At 49.8% G+C, this 22310-nt stretch overlaps 2 protein-coding genes across 4 annotated transcripts in view; both read left to right on the top strand.

Moving 5' to 3' along the window:
- PLCH2 (phospholipase C eta 2) overlaps positions 1–8543 on the top strand; it is a 42493-nt gene extending 33950 nt beyond the window's left edge. The window contains exons 21-22 of the mRNA XM_040084783.1: positions 2196–2535; positions 6811–8543. Coding sequence (XP_039940717.1) covers positions 2196–2535; positions 6811–8543 — 2073 coding nt within the window. The remainder of the gene's footprint in view (positions 1–2195; positions 2536–6810) is intronic.
- A 3126-nt stretch (positions 8544–11669) lies between these two features.
- On the top strand, positions 11670–22072 carry LOC120762273 (probable glutamate receptor). 3 transcript variants are annotated; one of them, XM_040084508.2, is made up of 11 exons: positions 11670–11815; positions 12976–13084; positions 14750–14781; positions 15811–15870; positions 16559–16738; positions 17561–17787; positions 18044–18141; positions 18599–18816; positions 19268–19493; positions 19919–20166; positions 21004–22072. In XM_040084508.2, the coding sequence occupies exons 1-11, from the start codon at positions 11750–11752 to the stop codon at positions 21103–21105; spliced, it is 1566 nt and encodes a 521-aa protein (XP_039940442.1). In that variant the 5' UTR covers positions 11670–11749; the 3' UTR covers positions 21106–22072. The 3 variants fall into 3 exon arrangements, with proteins under 3 accessions (XP_039940442.1, XP_039940441.1, XP_039940443.1); XM_040084507.2 differs by having other exon boundaries at positions 12973–13084; XM_040084509.2 differs by lacking the exon at positions 11670–11815 and adding an exon at positions 12332–12426 and having other exon boundaries at positions 12973–13084.
- Positions 22073–22310: the final 238 nt, after the last annotated feature.

Below are 22310 nucleotides of genomic sequence, written 5' to 3'. Positions count from 1 at the left end.
TCTCCCTGTGAAGCAGATCCAGGATAAAAGTCCTGCCATTCTCCCCCTTCTCTGAGCCTCTCCCTCTCCTGCCTTTTCTCTTGAGGGCTATAATTCAAACCCCTTCTTTCATGCGGAAAAGAACGTGGAATCATTTGCTAAATTGTGGGAAAGCCTCTCGTGCTGTTTTTCGAGTCTGCTTTAGAGAGTGAAGCAGCCCTGTAAAAGCTGGGCTGGAAGCTGAAAGCAAAATGTCCTGGATCTCCCTCAAAACCGCTCTTTTATTTTTTTTCCCCTCTTTAAAAACTTTTTTTTCCTCCCCCAAGTTAACCAAATCTGCCTTTGGGTTCTTGAATCACTCCACTGATTCAAGCAACAGTGTCCAGCTTAACAAAGCTGCACCAAACAAGCCAGAATGACACCTGGGGCCCTGCACTGCGTGTCACCCATTCCATCAGTGCTTCCCTTTTTTTTTTGGTGGATATTATTTGTCTGTGTTGTTTGTATGACAATTTTTTTTCTGGGTTTTGCAAATATTTATATTGTCTGATTTTTATAGCAATAAATTCATGTACTTGCCAACTTGTTTCCCACTAATCCAAGCAGACTGTTCAATAGTCTGGCTCTCACAGAAGATTTTCCAATATTTAATATTTGCCTTGCATGGGGAAAAAATCAATCCCCACCATCTTTATCTTATCCTAAAGGTAATTTTTGATAGTCCTACTTATGCTGGAAATTGCCACGTGATGACTAAACTTCAGTCAATTATAATTGACAAAATATTATATATTAAAAAAAAAAAATTGTGAACAATGTTGTTGGTTCTTGTTGTCAGCCGAATAAACCTTGGTCCCACGGGGCAGCTTGGGCAGGAACTCAGGGTAAAAGCAGCTCTTAGCCCAGGCTCAGTGCACAGGGCAGCCAATCTCTGTCCATTAAGTCCTGCACAGCAGAATTGGAAATGCACAAGCGTGCACTCAAATATTTATTTGGGGGTGAAAGACCATTATGATGTAAATGAGACACTTCTGTGCCGTTGTCTGGCACTGCAGAAATGTGACCTCGTGTGACATCACAGGGCAGAACTGGAGCTGACAGCGAGTGCCAGCAAGATTCTGTCATGGGCTTCTTAAAATTCTTCAGTCATGATGTACCCTGGGTTTATCCACTCCTGATGCTACAGCTGCTCACAAGTCTGATCTAACTGGGAAATAAAGAGAATAAAAGGGGAGATGTAGATTAAAAGATAAATGCCTTTCTGTGCTTTAAGTGGTCTCTGTGCATGGAGCAAACCAACACCTTCTCAGGCATCAGCCTGCTGCTTGGAAAGTTGGCAAGTACACCTGGAATGTTTGCAGGAATGCTGGAACTCTGTTTCATTGAAATGTAAATCAGTTGTATGGTGGTGGGAGATTTATGATGGTGAATTTATGCGTTTAATGCTGAAATAACTACTGAAGAAGACGGAGAACTGTATTGTGACACTGACTAACCTCCCTTGTTTATAGTGTGTTTCCTCAGTGCTGAAAACATACACCAGTGTCTTGGGATAAGTGTTGTATGGTAGGAAAAATTACCAAAGTGTAAGCACACAGGTAGAAATTGAAATACTCGATGATCTTTTGTGTGTGTGTAGTTAACTGCTGCTCACGACAGTGCTCAATCCCATTGAAGCGTAGATCTCCTTTATACTGAAAAAATATTCTATTTTAGGGTCAGTGTTTATTTCCCAGCAGTTCCTAGAAAAATGCATTTACAGCAAGAACTGTAAATACTTCTGCTTTGGGTGAAATGGAGAAACTCTTCAGCTTTCAGAATGAAATCCTTGTAGACAGAAGTATTTCCTTTTTTTATTTTTGTCTTTTCAATAGCTCTAATATTTATGTAGATGTTCTAAGTAGTTACATGCTAGAAAGAAAAATGATGACAAATACAGAGATAAGTGTGGCTGGAAAACGTTATCAAAAACAGAGCTGAGGAAAAAAAAAAGAAAAAGAGATGTGTTATTTTGCAAGGCTGCTGTTAGTGATTTTTTTCATTTTTAATGCCTGTCCTATTTCTGGGTTAGTTCTCAGGCTGATGGTAGGAATATAGCAGGAGACTCTGTATGTGAATGATCACTCATTCATGAGTTCCTGTGCCAGGAGGAAGAGCCTTGCATCTTTTATAAGGGGCTTTTTATACTTTTTATCCTTTTCTCATTTCTTTTGCAGGCCAAACAAGCTCTAGGTCTAAAAGGGCTGTTTCTCAGAAATCCAAAGCAGGCCTCTCTGGACAGTCATGCTGCTGGGCAGCTCCATCGCAAACATTCCTTTAGCAGCCACATCCTGCGACGGACGGCCAGCGCACCCACCAAGAGCCAGAAGAAGAACAAGAAGGGCTTCCCCGAAATCACTTTTGACACCAAGGACAGCAGCTCTGCCGGGGCTGGAGAAGGGCGGGAAGTGGAAGCTGCCTCCCAGCCTCGCTTTGTGCAAGAGCCAGAGAGTGCTTCCCCGTCCCCAGCTCCCCGAGACGGCGCCGGTGGGGAGGCACCTGGCAAAGGCTTGAAAGGTAAGGGCTCTCCCAAAGGGCCAGGGCAGAGCTGTGCCCACCCCGGGGCTCCTTTCAGCGAGCCTTTGCCCAGGGCACACAGGGTGAGGCTGCAGGAGCCCCAGGGCGAGAAGCAAAGCGTCTTTGCCCGCTGTGCCATCAACAGCTCGGGCAGGATCGGAGTGGCCACCAACTGCATGAAATGCGTGATTGGCTCCAGAGAGAGCCCTGACCCTGAGGGGCCGTGGAGTGACCACCCCGGCAGGCCCATTGCTAGAGAGCCCCTGCACCCTGGGCAGGGCAGCAGTGCAGAGGAGAGGATAGAGCTCAGGAGCTGGGTTGTCAGAGGGCAGCCCAGGCCACGCTCAGATTTACAGCCGTGCAGCAGCCCGGGAACTGCCGATGATCTGCCAAGGAGCACTCGCTCTTCTGTGACCCCGGGGAAGACGAGCGGTGACTCTAAGTGTCACGGGACAAAGGCTCAGTCCCGGCAGTGGTGGCAGTGCCAATCAGGTGGCAAGTATGGAAGCACTGTCAACTTGGTTGCAGCCAGCAATGGCTCTATATCCTCCAACTCCAGCAGTCTAGAAAGCCTTGGAAGCCCAGAATTCCCCAAGCACTGGTCTGAACCTTCTCGAAGGCAAGTGGGCACCCTACAGAGGGAAATGAATGCCTTGTTCGTTCAAAAATTGGAGGAAATTCGAAGTAAATCCCCTATATTCTTTACTGGTAAGACCAGATTTTCTTCACCCTTCTCCACTGTAGACCACATCATTGTCTCAGCTTCTGCATAGCGTCCTTACTTAGAAGCTCCTCTATGTTGTTTGGCTGTCAAGAAGTCTTTTTTTATTTTTTTAATTTTGGCACTGACAGAAAAAAAAAATCTGCATAAATATTTTTGTTTTCTTTTTTGTAGATGTGTCTGGTTTAGATTAGTCCTTGCCATGCCTAGTTAACCATCTGCAGTAGTGACACTGTCAGTAGTCCATGAATGTTGGGATTGTTCGTTCAGGGTTTTTTGTTTCCTTGGTTTTCTTAGTGAATGTGGTATGATACTAAGTAAATTTTAAGATCCAAACCAGAGCATTAAGTGAGATTGAATATGGAAAACCCACATCAACCAACAACATTTCCATTATCGGCCTTTGTGTTCCACTGGGGCATAACCACATCAGGAATGATATCTAATGTGCTCTCTGACAACAATAAACCTGTTCCCTCCTCTCAGGTCTTACAAAGCCACTGCTGTCAGTCCAGGAATTTCTGGATAGAATTCTCTGCTCTGGGGTGTTCAGGAGATCGTATTTTATAAACACAGCAGCCCATTCTGGTCCTAAATGTGTATGCAAACATTTCTGGTGTGCTGTGATGTTCCACACATGCCCCAGCCGTGTCCTGGGGGCAGAGCTGCACAGCACAGAGCAGCAGAGCGTGTGATCTGTGATCCTGGCATCCCCACTGCAAACAAAAATGTGCCCACTTAGAGGAAAGATCCTCAAGCTGCAGCATTTTGTGGTCATTTCAGGCCAGAAACAGGGGTGTGTGACTGTGTGACTGCACTTGTGCCACGAACTGGGTGTTAGTAAAGATGGGAAATCAAAGCAGAGGCAATCAAAGGATATCTTTTAGTGAGAAAAATGGCTTTTTCCCTCCTGATTTGGCAGGCACGGGAGAGAAGGAAATAGATTTGGATAAGAATTTTCTGCTTCACAGAATTGTAAGGAGAAAGTAGGATATACAGCTTTTGGCTGTGGCTGCAAGGGTTCCTCTTCAAACCCTTACTCTCCTCATTAATTGTCCAAGAAGTTTGGACACTGATGATTACATTTTCAGGAACAGTGAAGTGACTTTGGTGCTTTTCCTATGATGTAATCCCTTTCTTCGTAACAGATTCTGACTGCCTACCTATAGTGGGCTTCTTTGAAAGCCTCATTCAGAAATTTGAGATATTTTATTTATTTGGCCAATTTCATCTGGTGGGGTGCATGCAATTTACCTTCTATTTTTTATACCTTTTTTTAAAACGTATTTTTCCAGTATCTGCTTGGGCTTTTAGGAAAATACCAGGACAATGGGAGGGGAGAAGTTTGCTGGTTCCCGTGACTTGCAGTTAATCCAAAGCAGAAGAACTCTTTCTATGCCTAAATTATTGGCATTGGGCTTTTCACAAACTCTGAGTACTGTGACATATGAAACCATTTCCCATTATCAGTGCCAGCTCCCCTGCCAGCCCCCCAAGTCACTAAACAAATATTGTGATATGCTTGAAATTTGATTAAATCCAGCTGACTTCCCAAGCATGGAATCAGCAAACCCTCAAAATGGTGAAACGGTGCCTTGGACTGGCTGCTGCTGGTCCAGTGAGAGCCCCTCTGTTTGCACAAACAGCTCCCTTTCCCATCCTCCTGCAGGGCCGTGCCTTGGGCCAGGAAACCAGGGAAACCAGCTCTGGCTGCACTTGGGAATTGGCATTCTGCTGGGGAAAGTGCCCCTGGGATAAGGCAGGAAACTGTAGCTGGCCCTTTATGGCAGCAGCCTTGCATTTTCCAGGGATTCCCCTTCCAAGCGCCCCAATCTGTGCTGGTGGATGGGGAGAAGGAGAGTTCATAGATCTGATCAGCTCTGGGCTCTTCCTGACACTTCTCCAGACACTGAGAGTCTGGAATGTTGGATTTGGATACGGGCACACGTGCCTGATTCCCTTCCAACACTCCCAGCTAATGCAGGACGGGCCAGGGAGGAGCTGCTGCCATCCCTGAGCTCCTGCACTGGGCTGGAAATCCTGTGCCAAAGGAAAGGTCTGGTATTCCCTGGGCAGGTTCTGGGGCTGCAGGTGATGTCTTCCATTAGGAGAGGGCTTTGGAGAAGAGGAGTCCAGCTTCCTCTGAGCAACCTGGAAGGTGTCCTTGCCTACATCAGGGCACTTGAAACTTGATTTTTAGGATACTTTCCATCACAAACCACTCTGTGATTCCCTGACTCCATGATTCTGTGATTCCATTTCCCCGTCCAGTGCGTTTATTCAACACTAACAAACGTTTTCATTCTTCTATGATTTAAAAAAATGAACTTAATATCTGTCCATGTGTGAATTCCTTTGAGTGCTCTGGTTGGTCAGAAATTCTTAGCATCCTACAACCACGTGTGAATATTCCTGTATGTCTCCTTTCCCTCCCTCAGCACTAATTTACCCTGTTATCTGCACCTGCCTTCCCTACATTAACTGGATTTTTCCTCTGTTCTGTCCTATTATTCTACATGCACACTCTCTCTCTCTAGTTAAGAACTGAAAGGACAAGCAAGTCAAAGGTAATGTCTGCTGAGTGTCCCTGATTCCAGCACCTTGTTGCCTGCAGTCCTGGTTTTTGCTTGTTTGCTGCCCTATAATTACCTGCTCCTATATCCTTAAGGTCGTGGTCTGGCTCGGCGGTGCTTTGTTATTTCTGGAATGCATGTCTGCACTGTGCTTTGGAGATATGGGAAATAATCTTTTTGGCATGATTGCTTTGGCTCCCAGGGTGCAGGTGATAAACACTGCAGAGAATGGAGCATTTTCTCCAGGTAATTGGTGGCTGCAGTGATTCTCCAGGGTTGCACTCTCAGCCTGCTGCTCATGACCCATCTGTCTGCAGAGGTTTTTTTTTTTTTTAAATAGAAATTACCGAGTTTTTTTAAGGAGAACAAAGTCTGTCTAAAGCTTTTGTTTTGTTTTTAAAAGTCCCATTGCCAACATTCCACTGTCTGCAGATCATTTGTAATCTGCTCCACAAGTCCTGTGCTGCTTCTCTTCTGAGTGGTTGGTCATTGGGATCACATCTGCTGGTCAAACGGGTGTTTTGATTATTGTACATGCTCTGGTTGTGCTCTGATACCCTGACCTGTTTGAGTGCTGGGAGGAAGGAAAACCGCAAATCAAGTGGTGCTGGATAGTGGAGGAAGCAAAGCTGGTTTACAAAAGGGGACACAAAGGGCAAAACCTGCTGGGTACTGTTGTTGTTTGATAAGAAAAGCAGAACAGTCACATGGTTCTGCTGTGCATGGACTGAGATTTCTTGAAGTAACAGGGCTTTGTGCTGCTAAAACTGAATGTGCAAAATGTTTTGCTGCCTTTGGCCAGGCATTTGAAATCACAAGTTATTTTTAAAATCATGATTAACGCAGGCAACTAGTACCTTGAGAACAAAATGGTAACACTTAGGGACTGAATCAGTGCAAGCTGTAATTTGTAAGCGATAATTAACCCTGTATCTCTGTTTTTCTTGTTTCTTTCTTTTTCTTTTCATGCCTCCCAAGCAGATGTCTGCCACTTCTCAATCCAGAGGTCAGTCACTTCTTTATGCAGCCTAGAAACGATCACAGAAGAGCCTGTCCTTGCCAATGAGAACCGTCACTGCAGCCTTCTCTTCCCTCTGCCCGTTACCCCTTACAGTGATTCTGAGGAAGGATCTGGGTCTGACCATTCCACCGAAGCTCCATCAGAAGGAAGTAGCACACCCAAGCAACCTCAAGAGCTCCTACCCTCCAGAGAACAAAGAACAAATCTGGCTGCAGAAGACCAAGGGCAGGATGTCCCAAGAGCAGCTGACACAAGTTTAGTATCCCCAGAGGATGAGAGGACAAGCGTGGCAGGATGTCCCACAGAAGGAAACGGCTGGACACAGTGCAGTGAGGCTGAAGAGCAGGGTGGATCAGCAGCACATCCCCAAAAAGCCAGGCTGGTAGAGGCAGCAGATCTCGGTGCTGGCCAGCCTGTAGGAAACTGCCAGAAGCAAAACAACCAACCAGGTCAGGTATTAATAGACATGAAAAGCACCTCTGAATCCAAAGGGCAAAACCTGGGTGCAGCGGCTGTTCCACCCCAGCAGAGCAATGCCAATAACGGCACGCAGGCAGAGTCTCCCCATAAGGCCCGGGCTGCACAGGCTCTCCCTGTCCCTGTTTCTCAAATGAGCTCTTACGTGTTGACAAGAAGGGCAAAGAGTGAAGGTCTGAAGACGTCAGACTCCTCAGCCTCCATAAAAATTCCAAGCAGCCGGTCTCCAGCAGCAGAAGTGTACTTTGATGCCACTGTCAATGACCGGATCTGGAGCAAGCTGGACTGCGGCAGCCACCGTGACAGCATGTCCTCCTTGTCCAGCATGTCCTCCAACGACACCGTCATCGACCTCTCCCTCCCCAGCCTGGCTCGCAAAAGCCTCCCGGACCTGGGCATCCGCCAGGACAGCCTGGAGCCCCTGGCCATCAGGAAGGGGATGCGCCCACGCTCCGCCACCACCTGCAGCAACGAGATGCCGATGGTCAGCAAGAGCAAGTCCAACCCCAACCTGAGGTCTGGCCAGCTGCCAGCTGATGAGCTGTGCCCCCGGCCCCTGGCCAGGAGCCCTCAGGACGCGTTCTCGTCCATCCCTAGACGGCACACCTGGAGCAGGCTCTACATGGAGAGTCTCAGGCAGTCCTCTAACAAATCCAAAGCGCATGACACGGTTGGGAACACCCAGACAAAGTCCAAAAGCCTTGGGGACCTTACATCTGACGACATCGTGTGCACTTTTGAAAGCAAATACCGCAGCATCAGCAGGAGCTTCGTCACCCGCTCCATGCGGGAGCAGCGCCGCTCCTCGGGCCTGCGGCCCTCGGCCAGGCCCAGGGACGAACTGACTGAGCAGCTGAAGAAGCTGACAGCATTTCAGCAGGAAAACGACATCACCTCCCCCATCAGCCTGGAGCCCAGCGAGTCTGAGGAGGAGGGGGAGAGCGTGGGGCTGCTGCGCCGGTCGTCGTCGCGCAGCCAGAGCCGCGTGCGCTACATCGCCAACAGGGCCCGGCAGGCCCAGGAGAGGCAGCGCCTGCAGGGCCGGGCACAGCTCGGGGGGAGCCCCATCGAGGAGAGGGGCAACCCCGAGGGCGCCTGCAGCGTGGGCAGGGCCGGCTGCACCGACCCCGCCGCCCACACCGCCCTGCCGGCCTCGCCCAAAGCCCAGCCCGACTGCGGGGCGGACACCGAGGTGTTCTTCATGCTCAAACTGTGACCCTGGCAGCGCCGGGCACCGTTTACACTCCTGGCACAGCAAAACACGGCGACCTGAGAGGCCCAAAACATCCTTGCCACGGCTCGGTGCTTCCTGGCCTTCCCTTGAGCCCAAGGGTGCTCGGTATCATGACTCTAACAGAATAGATGAGGATTCATTCTTGTTTCTGCTTTGCCCAGCCTCCGATTTGGCCTCCTTTGTGTGCGACCACTTCTTGCGTTTGCGGTTTGCTCTTGGTCTTTACTAATTTCAATAATTCTTCTGAAAATAGGTAATCTTGATGTTTAATAGCGAAATGTGATGCTGACGACAGCTAAGGTAAACTTTGCTCTCACAAATCGTGGATCCATGTAAGGAGGCTGGACTTAGAATCACATTTTATTTTCTGGAAGAGTTTGAGGCCTCTGAGGGTGTGAATTAATAATGTAGTAGATACAGTCCATCTCCCATCGTGGACCTGCTCATTTCAGTGAAAAATCCATCTTTTCTCTTTGAAGAAGAGCTCTCTTGTTCCAAAGCAATGCTTTTATAAACCCAGCCTGTTTATATATCTATATATATATATATATATATACACCTGTGTGTATGCAAAGATATGTCTGCACATGTATGTACACATGCACACCCTGAAACTGAACTGTGACTGTTCCTTGTCTCAAGGCATCGTCTGAGGGAATTGAGACGGGACAGAGAAGGGAATAGCTAAAAATAGGAAACAACTTCTGACTTTACTTCAGAAATGGCTACGAAGCATGTTAGTCTTTTCTTGAAGCAGCGCTGTCCCTTCTTACGGTATTTTAACAATGCTGCTGTATATAGCACTTTTTGGATGAATTTTACTATTTCTGTATTGCACTGCCATGCAAAATTTTCAATGATATGTTTAAAAAAGAGAGAGATATTTAATTTTTTTAGATGGACATAGAATTAAATAACAACCTAAACAGAGTAATAATTTTTCCTCCCCTTTTTTTTTGTAAACTTTTTATTTTTAGGGATGTTGTCATGTGTTTCTCCCAGTCCCCCATTATGATGTCATTTATTATAGATGTAAATTTTATCAGCGATGGAGAAGAATGTTTACTGAGATGAATTTTAAAGAGAAACAGAGGTTTAATTTTATTTCAGGCTGCATAGAGTCCCTATTATTGAGAAGATATTTTGCCTTTGTAATGATTCTTTTGTGTATATTGCAAAATTTAAGGATTTGTTTGTAAAACCACCTTACACTACTAAAATAAACATATTTAACCTTCCAGCTGGTGACTCTTTAGCTGTAGCACAACACTGGGGTTTGTGATACACAAACATGGTTCATTCTATCTGCTTTACTTTTCAACTTCCTTTGTGGATAATATTTAATTTTACATTTTTTTCAGAGCGGTAGCCAGCACAGACCCAGCTCAGATTTTCTCAGGTTCTTCAGAGCACGTGCAAGGATTGGCAGAGACCGACATTCTGGGGTGTGAGACACAGCACAGGGGCTGGGGCAGAGCCCTGGCTGCGAGGATAAAAATTCTGGGGGAACGGGTGGAATTAATAGCCAAACAGACAGAAGGAGCTGATCCATGCTGGAGCAGCTGTACACGTAACACAGATGGCCCTGCTTCATCACTGAAGGGGTTTAAAGTCTGGCTGAAAATGCTGCAGCACAATTTTGATCTTCACCCGTCACTCAATTGAAAAATCACTTCTATTCCTGGCCAGGCAAAGTGCACAGTGAAAGTGCATTTTACTTCCTTCACACTCCTCCTGGAAGGGTTGTCACTTGTGGAGCTGGAAAGGGGCTCTTGGTTCTAATTTTAGTATTACTTCGCCACAAGAATTTAAACTATGAGACATCAAAATTTAAAATTTAAACTCTGAGATATCAAAGTGTAAGGCTGGCAGTGTCATCACCATAACACGGCGATGGGGCTGGAGGGGTTGGTTAAATATTCTGATGAAATCTTTTCAAATGCTCTTCATTTTTCAAATGCTCAAATGCATGCTTTGTTTGAAAATATTCCCTCACTTTTCCAGCCTGCCTCAGATCTGCTCAGCTTGTCTGCAGGATCCCAGGAGAGTGCAGGAAAGGTTTGGGACGTGCACCGAGGTGACCCCAGAGCGTCACTGCAGGCTCTGAAGGAGAGGAGGTGAAGCTGCAGCAGAACGTGTGATCTGCCAAGAGGAGCCTCCCATTGCGTCCCAGCACAAAGCAAATTTCATTAACATTCTCTGGGCGAAAATCCATTCTTGTAATACTTTAATTTCGGGCTGAAAAGCTGCAGGGAGTCGCTGCCTTTGTAACTTTAATGCTTTTGTAGCTTTAATGTCGAGTACATGGAACTTGACAGCTTTGGGAAGTTAATGTTTAAAAGGCTTATTTGTGTCTTCTCACAATCAGATCATTTTCATCTTTAATTGATTAAGCAATACTAGTTAAATTAATGCACCACACAGGAGTCAGCACCAGGTAGCACTTCAAAATATTTACCTTTGTACAGAATTTTAAGTAACAGTGTCTGGATTTAACTCATTAGGGGTACATGTGAAATTTGCCCTCTTGCTTCCAAATTAGTAGCAGCCACTTTTACAGCTTGTTTTGTAGATAGACACTACATAAGACTGACCATTCATCATGTGTTTATTTATTCCTATAAGTGGAATTTGTTCCAGAGTTTAAGAATTATTTGGAATTTAAGTCAGCAGAAGGCCACAGTTTTGCTCTTCTTTCTTCTGCTCCTCCTGTGCATCCTGAGACTCCTGGATGTGGATTTCAGCCCTTTAAACTGCAAGATCCAAAATGCAGAGTCTCCAGATCACAAGCAGTGCATTGGACGTGGCTGGACACGGGATTTATGGATTTATGGTCGGTATTCCTCCAGCCTGGCCTTCAAGAACGCTGATAATGAACATTGGATTGTGTCTTTCAAAGCTGATTTTGTCTGTGTGATCAACAGGCAGGAAAACGGGCACAGCTGCTGGGGACAGCTCCAAAGGGAGGAATTTTACAGGAACACCAGAGGCCAGTAATAGAATTGTGTGAGTCTCGATGCAGCATCCAGCTGCTGGACTGAGCTGCTTCCAAAGCCTGTGCTCTGGTGTGGTCCCCTCCCTCCCCAAAGCCGCAGGTGTCCCCCGGTCCAGCTGGCACGTTTAGAGACCACTCCTCCTCACCCTCCTCACCCTCCTCCTCCTCTCCCGGGTATTTAACCCAGCACGGGATGCTCGAGCTGCTCCTGCACGGATCCACGGACAGACGGACGGACAGACGGGCCAAGGGAGGGGCTGTAAGTGACAAACTGCCTTCACTTCGTGCTCTGGTTCTGGCAAGGGGCAAAGCCTGCTGCCACAGGCTCCTTCCTGGCTCTTTAACCCAGATTTACACCCTATTTGTGCTCTTAGATGATCAGTAAGCAGCGTGTTAACAACTTTCTTACGGTGATGCCAGCAATTTGTTACCAGCTCTGATTAGTTCGGGTTTTTTAGAGGAGGCCACTAGAAACAAAGATGATTTTGTCGCGTTTACCAAGTTGTAAGGGAAAAGGAACAGGAATTTAGAGGTTGAACCTGCCAGGAAAAGTGCAGCTCCTCCCTGGCTCGCCCTGAAGGCTGCTGCTCCTTTTCCTTTCTTCTTCCCGTGGTTGAGCAGCCGCTCAGTTTTTGTGCTGCTCTGGCAACAGCCAAGAGCAGCAACTACTTTGTCTAAAAAGTAGCTGTAGAATAAATTCGGTATTGGCTGAGGTACAGCTCAGATCTCAGCCCTCACCTCTGGTCCTTTCACATGGATCAACATATTCCCACTTGGCAGCATTTTTTAACAGCAGCAACAACAAAATCAGCATCGAAATTTAACCTGGAAAGAACCTCCTGTGGAGATTTTAGTTATTTCTCTCATCAGGTGAGAAATACAGGGAAAATGAGCGTGGGAAAATACCGAGCTGTAATGCTAAGGGTTTTCATGGGATGCAGGGTTGGGGAAACTTCCCAAAAGCTGATGATCACTAAATCCAGTGTTTTCTGAGCATCAGTCAGCAGTTAAAGCAAGTAATGCCATGTGTAGTATATTTTTGCCTACACAATGTCACAAATTGTAAGTTTTCTTGGCCATTTAAAATTAATTTTTAAATTTTTTCTGGTGTAATAGTGTCCTGTATCTTGTTGTACAAATTCCATTCCCAGGGGGGAACCCACAGAGAGAGACCCCCCAGTGGGTAAATCCCCCTTTTTCAGGTTTGTCACATAATTTTTGCTGCAGTGGGGACTTCAGCAGAGCCTTTCTTTAGTATTTCTTCTGGCTGAGCTCAGCAGTGACTGTTTTCAGCCGGGGATTTTGTTTGGAATTGTGGCTCTACTGAAAAAAGAGCAGAAAATCCAGGGCAAACCGATCTTACCCGGTGACGAGGAACTGCACAACCAGGTTTAACTGCTTGCCTTTCACCTCCAGCAGGAAGGTTCCTTTAGAGCAGCAGGAATTTCTGCTCCAATGGATAAAGGTCTTCACTTCACAATCTGTGTGGTTACAACCGTGCTGCTCCTGAGGGAATCAAGCCAGGCAGGTGAGGAAAAGGATCCAGAAATGTTGGCTGTCCCCAAACCTGGTTTTGTTCTTCTTCAGAGCTTTAATTCCATCAGTTTTTACCTGCCAGTGCTTGCAGGATTTTGTCTCAGTCCCAGAATTTGCTTTCAGATGGGTCATTAAGAGATTCCCCAGGGCTCACCTTGTGGCTGTCACTTTGTGAGTGCTGCCACCGAGTGTCTCTGCTGATGTCCCCGAGTGTCTTTGCTGCCGCAGTCAAAAACCAGATGACAGAGATGGGGCAAGATGAAAAGAGCCAAGGAAAAGGCCGGGTTTAGGTGTGGTTATTGTGGTTGAATCTTCACTTCTGTGAGTTTATGGTCCCTTGAGCTGCAGCAAGATGCGCTGAGGATGGGGGAGAAAACTGAGCTGAGGTGGCCAGTCCTGAGCAGTGCCGGGAGCCTTTTCCCCAGCAGCCCAGCAGGAGCCTCCCTTTGGAAGGCTGGGCAAGCTCCGAGCAGCAGGAGCAAAGAAAAAACTGATTTTCTTTGCAGCCACAGTCGCTTCCTGCAGCCACCAACCCACAGAGAAGGGAGGGATGAGCCCCTTCCCTTTGTCCTGTGCTGCTGCAGCCTCCCAGGAGGATTCCCAGGATTCCCAGGAGGATTCCCAGGATGAAACCTCGATGCTGGGAAGTGTCACTGCCATGACCTGGGCTTGGTGCTGCAGCCCCATCGCCCCTGGGCTTTTCAGGAGCGCTCACAAAGGGGCTTTGAGCCGGGAGCTGGAGCCCTCAGGATGCTCTGCTGCCTTCCAAGGAACCCCACAGGCCCTCAGAAAGAGCCTCCAAAAACTGCTGCTGGCTCTAAAGGGGTTCTAAAGGGAGACAAGAGAACTCCTTTGTGAAGATTTCCAGCCCCCATGGAGAACTGTAGTGGAGAGGGAAAAAACAGGTTTTGTTTTACAATAATGTGGAGTTCAGCACAAGGCCAGAAAAGGCAACGCCAAAGGAGGGAAAATAAATACATAATGAATGAATCTGCTGTTATATTTAGAGAAGAACTCACAGCTTTTGCTTGAAAGAGTGAAAAAAAACCCTGCACTTTTTGGTTTATCTTGAGGGATTTTTGGCTTTTGTGGCGTGAATTCTCTGAGTCCAAGGAACAATGCTAAGCAGGTTCTACAAAAATCATCCTGGATAATTAATAAGCAATATATTGATAAAATCGTTGGTTTATTTCTGCATCTCAGATGCAGAACCTGCCAGCAGTAGGGGAAAGGAAGAGTAGGAAAAAACCCCTGTGTCTGGGAAGTGAGTGGTGAGGAACTTCTGGCTTCTCAGGGGAAAATGGGGCTTGGCAGGAATGGGGTAAATCTGGGCTGTGTGAGGAAGCAGAAGAGCTGGGGCTGCCCCTCCTCAGGGATGGACGGGCTGTGCAGGATCCATCCCGCAGAGGGTGAGCGACGTCATTGGGTGATGTCATTAGGTGATGTCATTGTGTGACATCGTAATGTGACGTCATCGGGTGTCATCGTTAGGTGACGTCATTAGGTGACATCAGAACCTCCTGCAGCCCCACTCCGTGCCTGTCTCTGCCTTCTTTTGTGCCCTGGGAGAGGAAACAAAGGGAGTTTGGGAGCTGAGGGTGATGAGGAGCTGTAAGTACGAGCCCCACACAAATCTGATTTTGTTGTATTTTTCCAGGAGCCGGGAGGAACGATGACGCTGTGAGTAAGGTATGTTTGAGTTCATTAGTGCAGAGCTACTAACGAAGGCACGGGGCAGATGATCTTACATATTTAATTCAGGAACAGTGGTCAAGGTGTGCAAAGATTTTAATCTGTGGAGAGTTATTATTTTAGGTACATTGGTCACGGCTGGCTGTGTCTCTGTGCTGTTTTTGTTGGTTGGTTTGTTTGTGGGGTTTTTTGACTGAATATTTTTTGTCCAGAGCTCAGAATTGAGTTGTGCCCCAGGGAAGAACCTGCCAGGTGCCCTTTCTTCGTGGCTGGTAGAGTTGGGGAACTTCTGATCACAGCTTCCAAGGCAAAGCTCATCCCTCAAACCCTTCCATTGCAGAGAGAATTAAAACAAGATCGCTCAGCTCCTGGAAGGACCGAGGTTTCTCTTGCACATTTTAGATATTTATATATTCACACACACACACATACACACATCCCCTCTCTCTGCCTAGGAAAATCACCCTGTAATTTTACAATAAGCAGGTACTTTTAAGACCAACAAACCTCACAGAATTTGTCACTTCACTGGAAAAAGCTTAAATTGCCCTGAAGTGGCTTTGATGAGGAATCCTCTGGAGCTGGCTGACTGTAAAATCGGAAGATGTGTCTTTAACTCACAGAAGCGAATCCACGTTTCCCCCTCCTCCTCCTCCCAGGTTTCCAACTGTTCTACGTCTCCTGGAATTGCTCTCTAATGAGACCTTAATTGGCTACTAATTCCTTTGTCTGCAGCACACAGTTGGTCTCTTGGGAAGGCCGCACACACCATCTGAAGATGCGCGGCAACATTTGCAGGGGTTTTTGTTTGCATCGGGCAATGAGGCGAAACGCAGTGATTTATTAATTAGCCAGCGAACAGCAACAGTGGGTGCAGCTCCCGGGACAGGTTTGGGGCAGGTTTGGGGCAGGTTTGGGGCAGGTTTAACTCAGGCACATCCCCTACACCTCCCGGGTCACCCCAAACCTGCTGGGGCCATGCCAGGGGCTTTGGAATCCAACTGTTCCTCGATTTCTGCTTGGCAGGGCACAGACTCCCGGGGAGCAGGCGAGGGGCTTCCAACCCTGACGGTCACAACCATCCTGGTAAGGCCGCGCCAGCTGCAGGGAACAGCTGGAACCGCCCTTTGCCTTTGTCGTCCCACGCGTTCACGTGCAGGTGGTGGTTGGGACCGGCTTGGACAGTGATGTTTTGGGGCTGGCTCAGGGCTGTAGAGGTGCCAGCTGTCTGCAGTGGGCACAGGGAGGGTTTGGGGGCTCTGGGGGCACGGGGCTGTGCCAGTGCTCTGGGGAGGCACCAGACCCCTCTGCTGAGCTACACCTGAGGGCACCCCCACGTGCTGCTCCTGCCCTGAGGTAGGAACGATGTAAAGGTCACACAGGGACAAAACCAGGCCATAAGCCCCCCAAATGCATCACCAGGTGCTCCAGACAAGCAGGACTTCCAGGAGAAGCTGCAGCAGCGAATTTTCTGGTCCTGATGTCAAGGACCTGACCGTCAAACCCTGAGGCTTTGATGTGCCAAAACGAAAATATTTGGCTTTTATGCTGAGGAGAGATTTTCACTTATTCCTGTGGTACCTGTGACCTGCAGGACGCAGCTGCCCTGGTGATGCTCCGTATCTCCAGGGAACATCTTCCCAGCCTGGAAATGCTGTCCCTGCGCTAACGTGGAGAGGAATAACGGGGAGGGTCTGCCAGGGCCGGGCTGAAGTCCCCTGGGTGCCCCTGGCCTGTGGGAGGCTGCAGCCGTGCGTGTGTCCCTCCCTCGCAGGAGGATCCCTACGTGATGGTGCGCGGAGCGGAGCTGGAGGGATACTGCATGGAGCTGCTGGCAGCCCTGGCGGGGATGCTGCGCTTCCAGTACCGCGTCAAGGTGGTGGGAGACGGGCAGTACGGAGCCGTGGCCGCCGGCGGCAACTGGAGCGGCATGATCGGGGAGATCCTCAGAAGGGTAACCCCAGTTCGTGCTCCAGAGCCACTCTGCAGGGACAGCACGGCTGGAGCAGCTCCTGCCCTTCCTCAGGGGCTGCTCAGGGACTGGGGAACTCAGAGTTCTCCTGCCTGGGGTGTAGAGCTGATGAGCAGCAAGGCTTGGAGTTGGGTTTGGCCTAAAGAGATGGAAAAAAGGCACAAAGAGACAGCGGCCACAGCAGGAAACTCCTGTTCCAGCCCAGTTCCGGCCCGGTTCCAGCCAGGCACTCCCAGGGCAGCCCTTCTCTGTCCCAGTGTTTCTCTCCAGCCTGTGAGACTGTGCAGACACCTTGGTAAAACTTAGCCTGAGCTTAACCCCCGGGTGGGACCCATTTCATTCAGAATGGCAATGCCCAGGCTCTTCAAGAGTCATTTCACCCCATCAGGTGCAGCCCCTGTGACTGATGTTCTCCCATCTGTGGGGAACACTTCAGTTGAAGCTCTTTGCCCCTCTGAGCTCAGTCTGTGCCCAGCTCCCAGCCAGAGTCAGACACGAGCAGCCTTTTGTTCTGGGTGAGCAAACCCAGCCAGGCTCCTGCAGAAGGAAACCAGAAGCCCCAGATACCAACCAGCACCTCGCTGTGAATGATTCCACTGGGTGGAATTCCATTCCAATGATTTCCATGGAAAATCCGGCCTGTTCCTTGGGGCTCACATCCCAAGGCTGTTGACTTGGAGAAGTGATGCCATTTTAACATCATCCTGCTCAGCCAGGGAAGCACCTGCCTGAGGGACAGAACTGTTTGAGGGACAGAAACGCTCCCTGGGCTGGGTGGCTGATTGGTTTTTGTCTCCTTGGCAGGAAGCTGACATTGCAGTGGCTCCACTGACCGTCACCTCAGCCAGGGAGGAGGTGGTGTCCTTCACCACACCCTTCCTGCAGACTGGGATTGGGATCTTGCTCCGCAAGGACACGGCCTCCCAGGACCTGTCCTTCTTCCACTTCCTGTCTCCTTTCAGCAAGGAGACCTGGACAGCTCTTTTATTCGCTTACCTGCTCACCTGCTTCTGCCTCTTTCTTGTTGCCAGGTACAAATGCATTTGTTTCACAGGTTTTGTTCGAGGCTTTCTCAGCTATGAGGAGATTAGAAAGTCCCAGGGAGCCTTTGCTTTGAGGAACCTCCTGTACAGCTCCAGTACAATGGCTAAGGAAGATTAAATCCTGTCAAATCAGGCCAGCATTATGAGTGGGATCTCCCCATGAGGAACACCAGATCTCTTGAGGGGGATTATTTTTTATTTTTTCCCTCTGAATGTCTGGTTTTATCCTGTCATTTTCCCACAGACTGAGCCCCTGTGAATGGAATGAGCCGAAGAATGAAGAGAACCACTTCACCTTCCTGAACAGCCTCTGGTTTGGGGCAGGAGCCCTGGCCCTGCAAGGTGAGCTGGGAGGATGCACCCAGCTCCTCCTGTGCCGCTGGGGTGAAAAGGTGTCTCAGTAGGGACACTTGGAGCACTAAACCAGTTTGGGGAGCCGTGATTACAGACCTGCTGGGCTTGTACAGGTGATTGCCTCTGGCTGGGGAACCTTTTCTGCTCTGGGCAATGCCCAGCTGGGCACGGCATGGCTGCTTTGTACAGAGGAGTTGTTTGTGTAGCTTTGGGCTGCTGCTGCTGCTCCAGCCCTGCACTGCAGCGTTGCTGCTGCCCAGAGCAGCTCGGCAGGGCCCTCCAGGCTCAGGCTCCGTGTAGCTGCAGGGCACGGTCTGCAGTTTGCCTTTATTTAAAGAGAGGTCTCAGTAGCTCAAGCTGGTGGATCTGCAGTTCTTGGTGTGTCTCTGTCCCCACGTCCCCTCCTGTGTGATTTATGGTGATTTTTCGGCTCCCTGTGGTGCAGGTGCCACCCCCCGGCCCCAGGCGCTCTCGGTGAGGGTCATTGCTGTGGTCTGGTGGCTCTTCACCCTGGCCCTGCTGGCCGCCTACATCGCCAACTTCACGGCCCTCCTGAGCTCCGGCAGCGAGCAGCTCCCCATCCAGACCTTCGAGGACCTGGTCAAGCAGAGGAATCTGGAGTTTGGGACGCTGGAGGGCTCCTCGACTTTCTACTACTTCAAGGTGCAGGGAGACTCCTTGTGTCCATACACAGGGGCAGTAGCTGAGCTGAGGCTGGGTCACACAACTCAGGCCCTATAACCCCCACAGCACCCTCATCACTGTTGGCTCTGTTTTCCTGTAATACTTCAAATAATACGATAATTGTCCTGACCAGCCCTCATGGGAAAATAGGCACAGAACTCTTATTTTTATTCTGTATTCTTTAAAAATCTCTCTACTCTTCAGGGGCTGCCCTGGCGTACCTGGAGCAGCAGGTGCCATCTCTGACACTTGTACCCCTGTGTGATGCTTGTCCCCGGTGTTGGGGACACTCTGTGCTTGCAGGGGTCCATACATGTTTTAAGTGCTCTTCTTCTCCAAATTGTTTTAAAACCCTTGCACAAACAGATCTTCATGTTTTTGGTGGTTGTCTCACCCTTGAGCTTCACCCTTGGATTTTTTTGGGCTGCAGAACTCCAAGAACCCCATCCACCAGATGATCTATGAGTACATGGAGAAGAGGCGGGAGCACGTTCTGGTCAAGACCTACCAGGAGGCCGTGCAGCGCGTGATGGACTCCAACTACGCCTTCATCGGCGAGTCCATCTCGCAGGACCTGGCGGCCGCCCGGCACTGCAACCTCATCCGGGCCCCCGAGGTCATCGGGGCCCGCGGCTTCGGCATCGCCACGGCCCAGGGTGAGTCCCGGTGCCCCTCTGCTCCCCCAGGCTCGCTGGCATGGCAGGGGTGACCAGGCTGAAAACGCTGCACGGCAGGGTCACTGCTCTGTGGGGAATTAACACTGGCACTCCCTGGCCCTCACTTTGGACTCTAACCCATGAATGTTCCATCCCCCAGGGTGTCCTTGGCCCTGGGAATGCAGATCCCCTGGTGCAGTGAGCAGGGGACAGTCTGCTCATGCTCCTCCCAAAGCACCTTCGCTCTGCCCTTATCCTAGAGGTGTTACCACTCCTCTGTGCCCAGGGCACGATGGTTGTTAGCCAGGAAAATCCCTTGGCTCTGTTGTGTTCAGTGACACCCCTGACCCCGTGCCCATTAAGGGTGTTTAAAGCACGGCTGGGAGCTCTCCCATCCTCCTGTCTCTCCCTCTCCCGCTGCCCAGGATCCCCCTGGACCAAGCCCCTGTCCATCGCCGTGCTGAAGCTGCGCGAGGCGGGCGACCTGGACTACCTGCGGAACAAGTGGTGGGAGAGCAGCTGCCTGCGCCAGAGCCGGGACCGCTGGGGGCCCCTGGAGCCGCCGGCGCTGGGGGGGCTCTTCCTCACCCTGGGCATCGGCCTCGCCCTCGGCGTCCTCGCAGCCCTGGCCGAGCTCTCCAGCAGCAGCCGCCGCGCGGCCGCGCACGCCAAGGTGGGTCCTGGTTCCTGCAGAGTCCTGTCCTGTCCCCTGTGTCCCTCCCTTGGCCAAGGTGGGCCCTGGCTCCTGCTCTAGGTCCTGTCCTGTCCCCTGTGTCCCTCTCTTGGCCAAGGTGGGCCCTGGTTCCTGCTCTAGGTCCTGTCCTGTCCCCTGTGTCCCTCCCTTGGCCAAGGTGGGTCCTGGTTCCTGCAGAGTCCTGTCCTGTCCCCTGTGTCCCTCTCTTGGCCAAGGTGGGCCCTGGCTCCTGCTCTGGGTCCTGCCCTGTCCCCTCTGTCCCCTCCTTTCTCCAAGGTGGGTCCCAGCTCCTCTCCTGCCTCCCTGTGCCCCTCCTGCACCAGCCAGGCCCCAGCATTTCCACCCTGACCGTGGTTTTCTGAGGAAAGCTGTGCAGTGGGGCAGGGGTGAGGGGAGGCTGTGCAGCTAAAAGTGCCAAAATTTCACAGCTTGGGCTGTGGGATGGGTTCTTAGCCTGAACAGCATAAAGGTAATAAAAATAAAATAACCCCCATAGCACTCCTTCCCACCTCAAAAACAAAACAAAACCAAAAAAATTAAATTAAGTAACATTCCCTGAAATCTCAAGGCAGCCGAACTGCTTTCCACTACCCTGGGTGCTAGAGAGGACAGCAAATGATCCATAACAAGTTTATTCTCAGTGGTGGCTGTTCTTCAGTCATTAGACAAGGAAATCACGCACACAGTGAACCTGCACCAGTGTCCGAGCGTGCTCCTGGGTGCCTCTGCTCTCCAGCCCTCCCAGTGTGCACACGGAAAAGATGGATCCACACAACAACCCACCCACAGCCTTCTCTCCCCCCCTTTCTCTTCCAGAAATCTTGTTGCTCTGTTTTCACAGAAGAAATCTGCACTCGTCTACGCATAAAAGGAGCTGCCAGACAAAGCCAGGAGCCGGCAGGGAAGGCAAATGCTTAAGGAATTTTTGCTGCAGGAATGGGCCCGTGTTAGGGATGTACCACGTCCTAGGAGCTCTATCAGTGTAGGAAGATGTTTTTCTGCTAGTCTAGAGTGTTAGTTTGCTAATTACACACACACAGAGCACTTCTGCAGTGGCGGTGGAGCTGCAGACACAAGGAAATTAAGTGGCTTGGAAGAATTTAAGTGGTTTGGGGCAGAGGGGAACTGTGACAAATCGATAAACTGGAGCTGAGCTGGCCAGGATGGCGGATCCATGTATAGGTTTGATGTTCACCCTGTAAGTCCATGGAGGCCTGTAGGAGGAAGTGACTGGGGACAGGTTAATGTGAAGCCTCTGCTACTAATTCCTGTATGAGGAAGTCGTGGATCATTGAAAGCTCTTGTCTGTCTGCTGTAACCAGGAACGGCAGCTTAAGCATTGCAGCTATAAATAGCCTCACCCTGCCCTGCCTGAGCAGGTGCTGGTCCCTGGGAAGGCAATTCCTGAATCAGAACTGGCAGCGCTGCTGTGTAACCCCAGCCAGGCCCTGCCTGCACCCCAAACCCCACAAAGGGAGCCCCTGCCACCAAGGAACTGCTGGAGCTAAGAAAGGCCAGGCAGGGCTTGGCCTTTGTCCCTTCCCATCACAGGACAAGGGCCACTGTTGGGTGACAGAGAATGTTTTGTTCTTGTCCAAGAACTGAGGAGTGACAGCTGAAATCCATCAGCACCAGAGCAGGGAAGGAGTGTGGGGATGAGTCAAACACAGCACAGCCCCAGCTCCCCTGCAAGGGGAGGTGTGAGGGAGTTCTGCATCACTCTCCTGCTCTCAGAGAATGCTGAAGTTCAGGGGAACCGTTTTCTCAGCTGCATGTTAAACACTCTCCTCATTAAGCTGTTTTCCCTTTTAGAGCTGGGATGACTGAGGCATGTAAGTGTCAGGGCAAATTGGTGGTGAAATCGCTCCATTTATGAACTGCACAGCTGAAGGAGCGAAAAAGCAAATTGGGTTCCCTGGGAATGGCTGTAATTGCACCGCAGGAACAAAGCCACTAATCCCTGTCAATCCCAGCAGGGAGAACTGAAGGCAATAGAAACCACGGGGATTTCTGTTTTATGGGTGATCCTGAATCCAGCACTGCACCTTCCCTGTGAGGGGAACTTGGTGAGACTCAGCTTCCAGCTGCTGGGGAGGAATTCAGTGCAGCTGCAGGACTCCCTC

Source organism: Hirundo rustica, chromosome 22 (genome assembly GCF_015227805.2).
Source record: "Hirundo rustica isolate bHirRus1 chromosome 22, bHirRus1.pri.v3, whole genome shotgun sequence".
Classification (NCBI taxonomy): Eukaryota; Metazoa; Chordata; class Aves; order Passeriformes; family Hirundinidae; genus Hirundo; species Hirundo rustica.
Note: the sequence above shows the minus strand (reverse complement) of the source record. Positions and strands in the feature narration are given on the sequence as shown.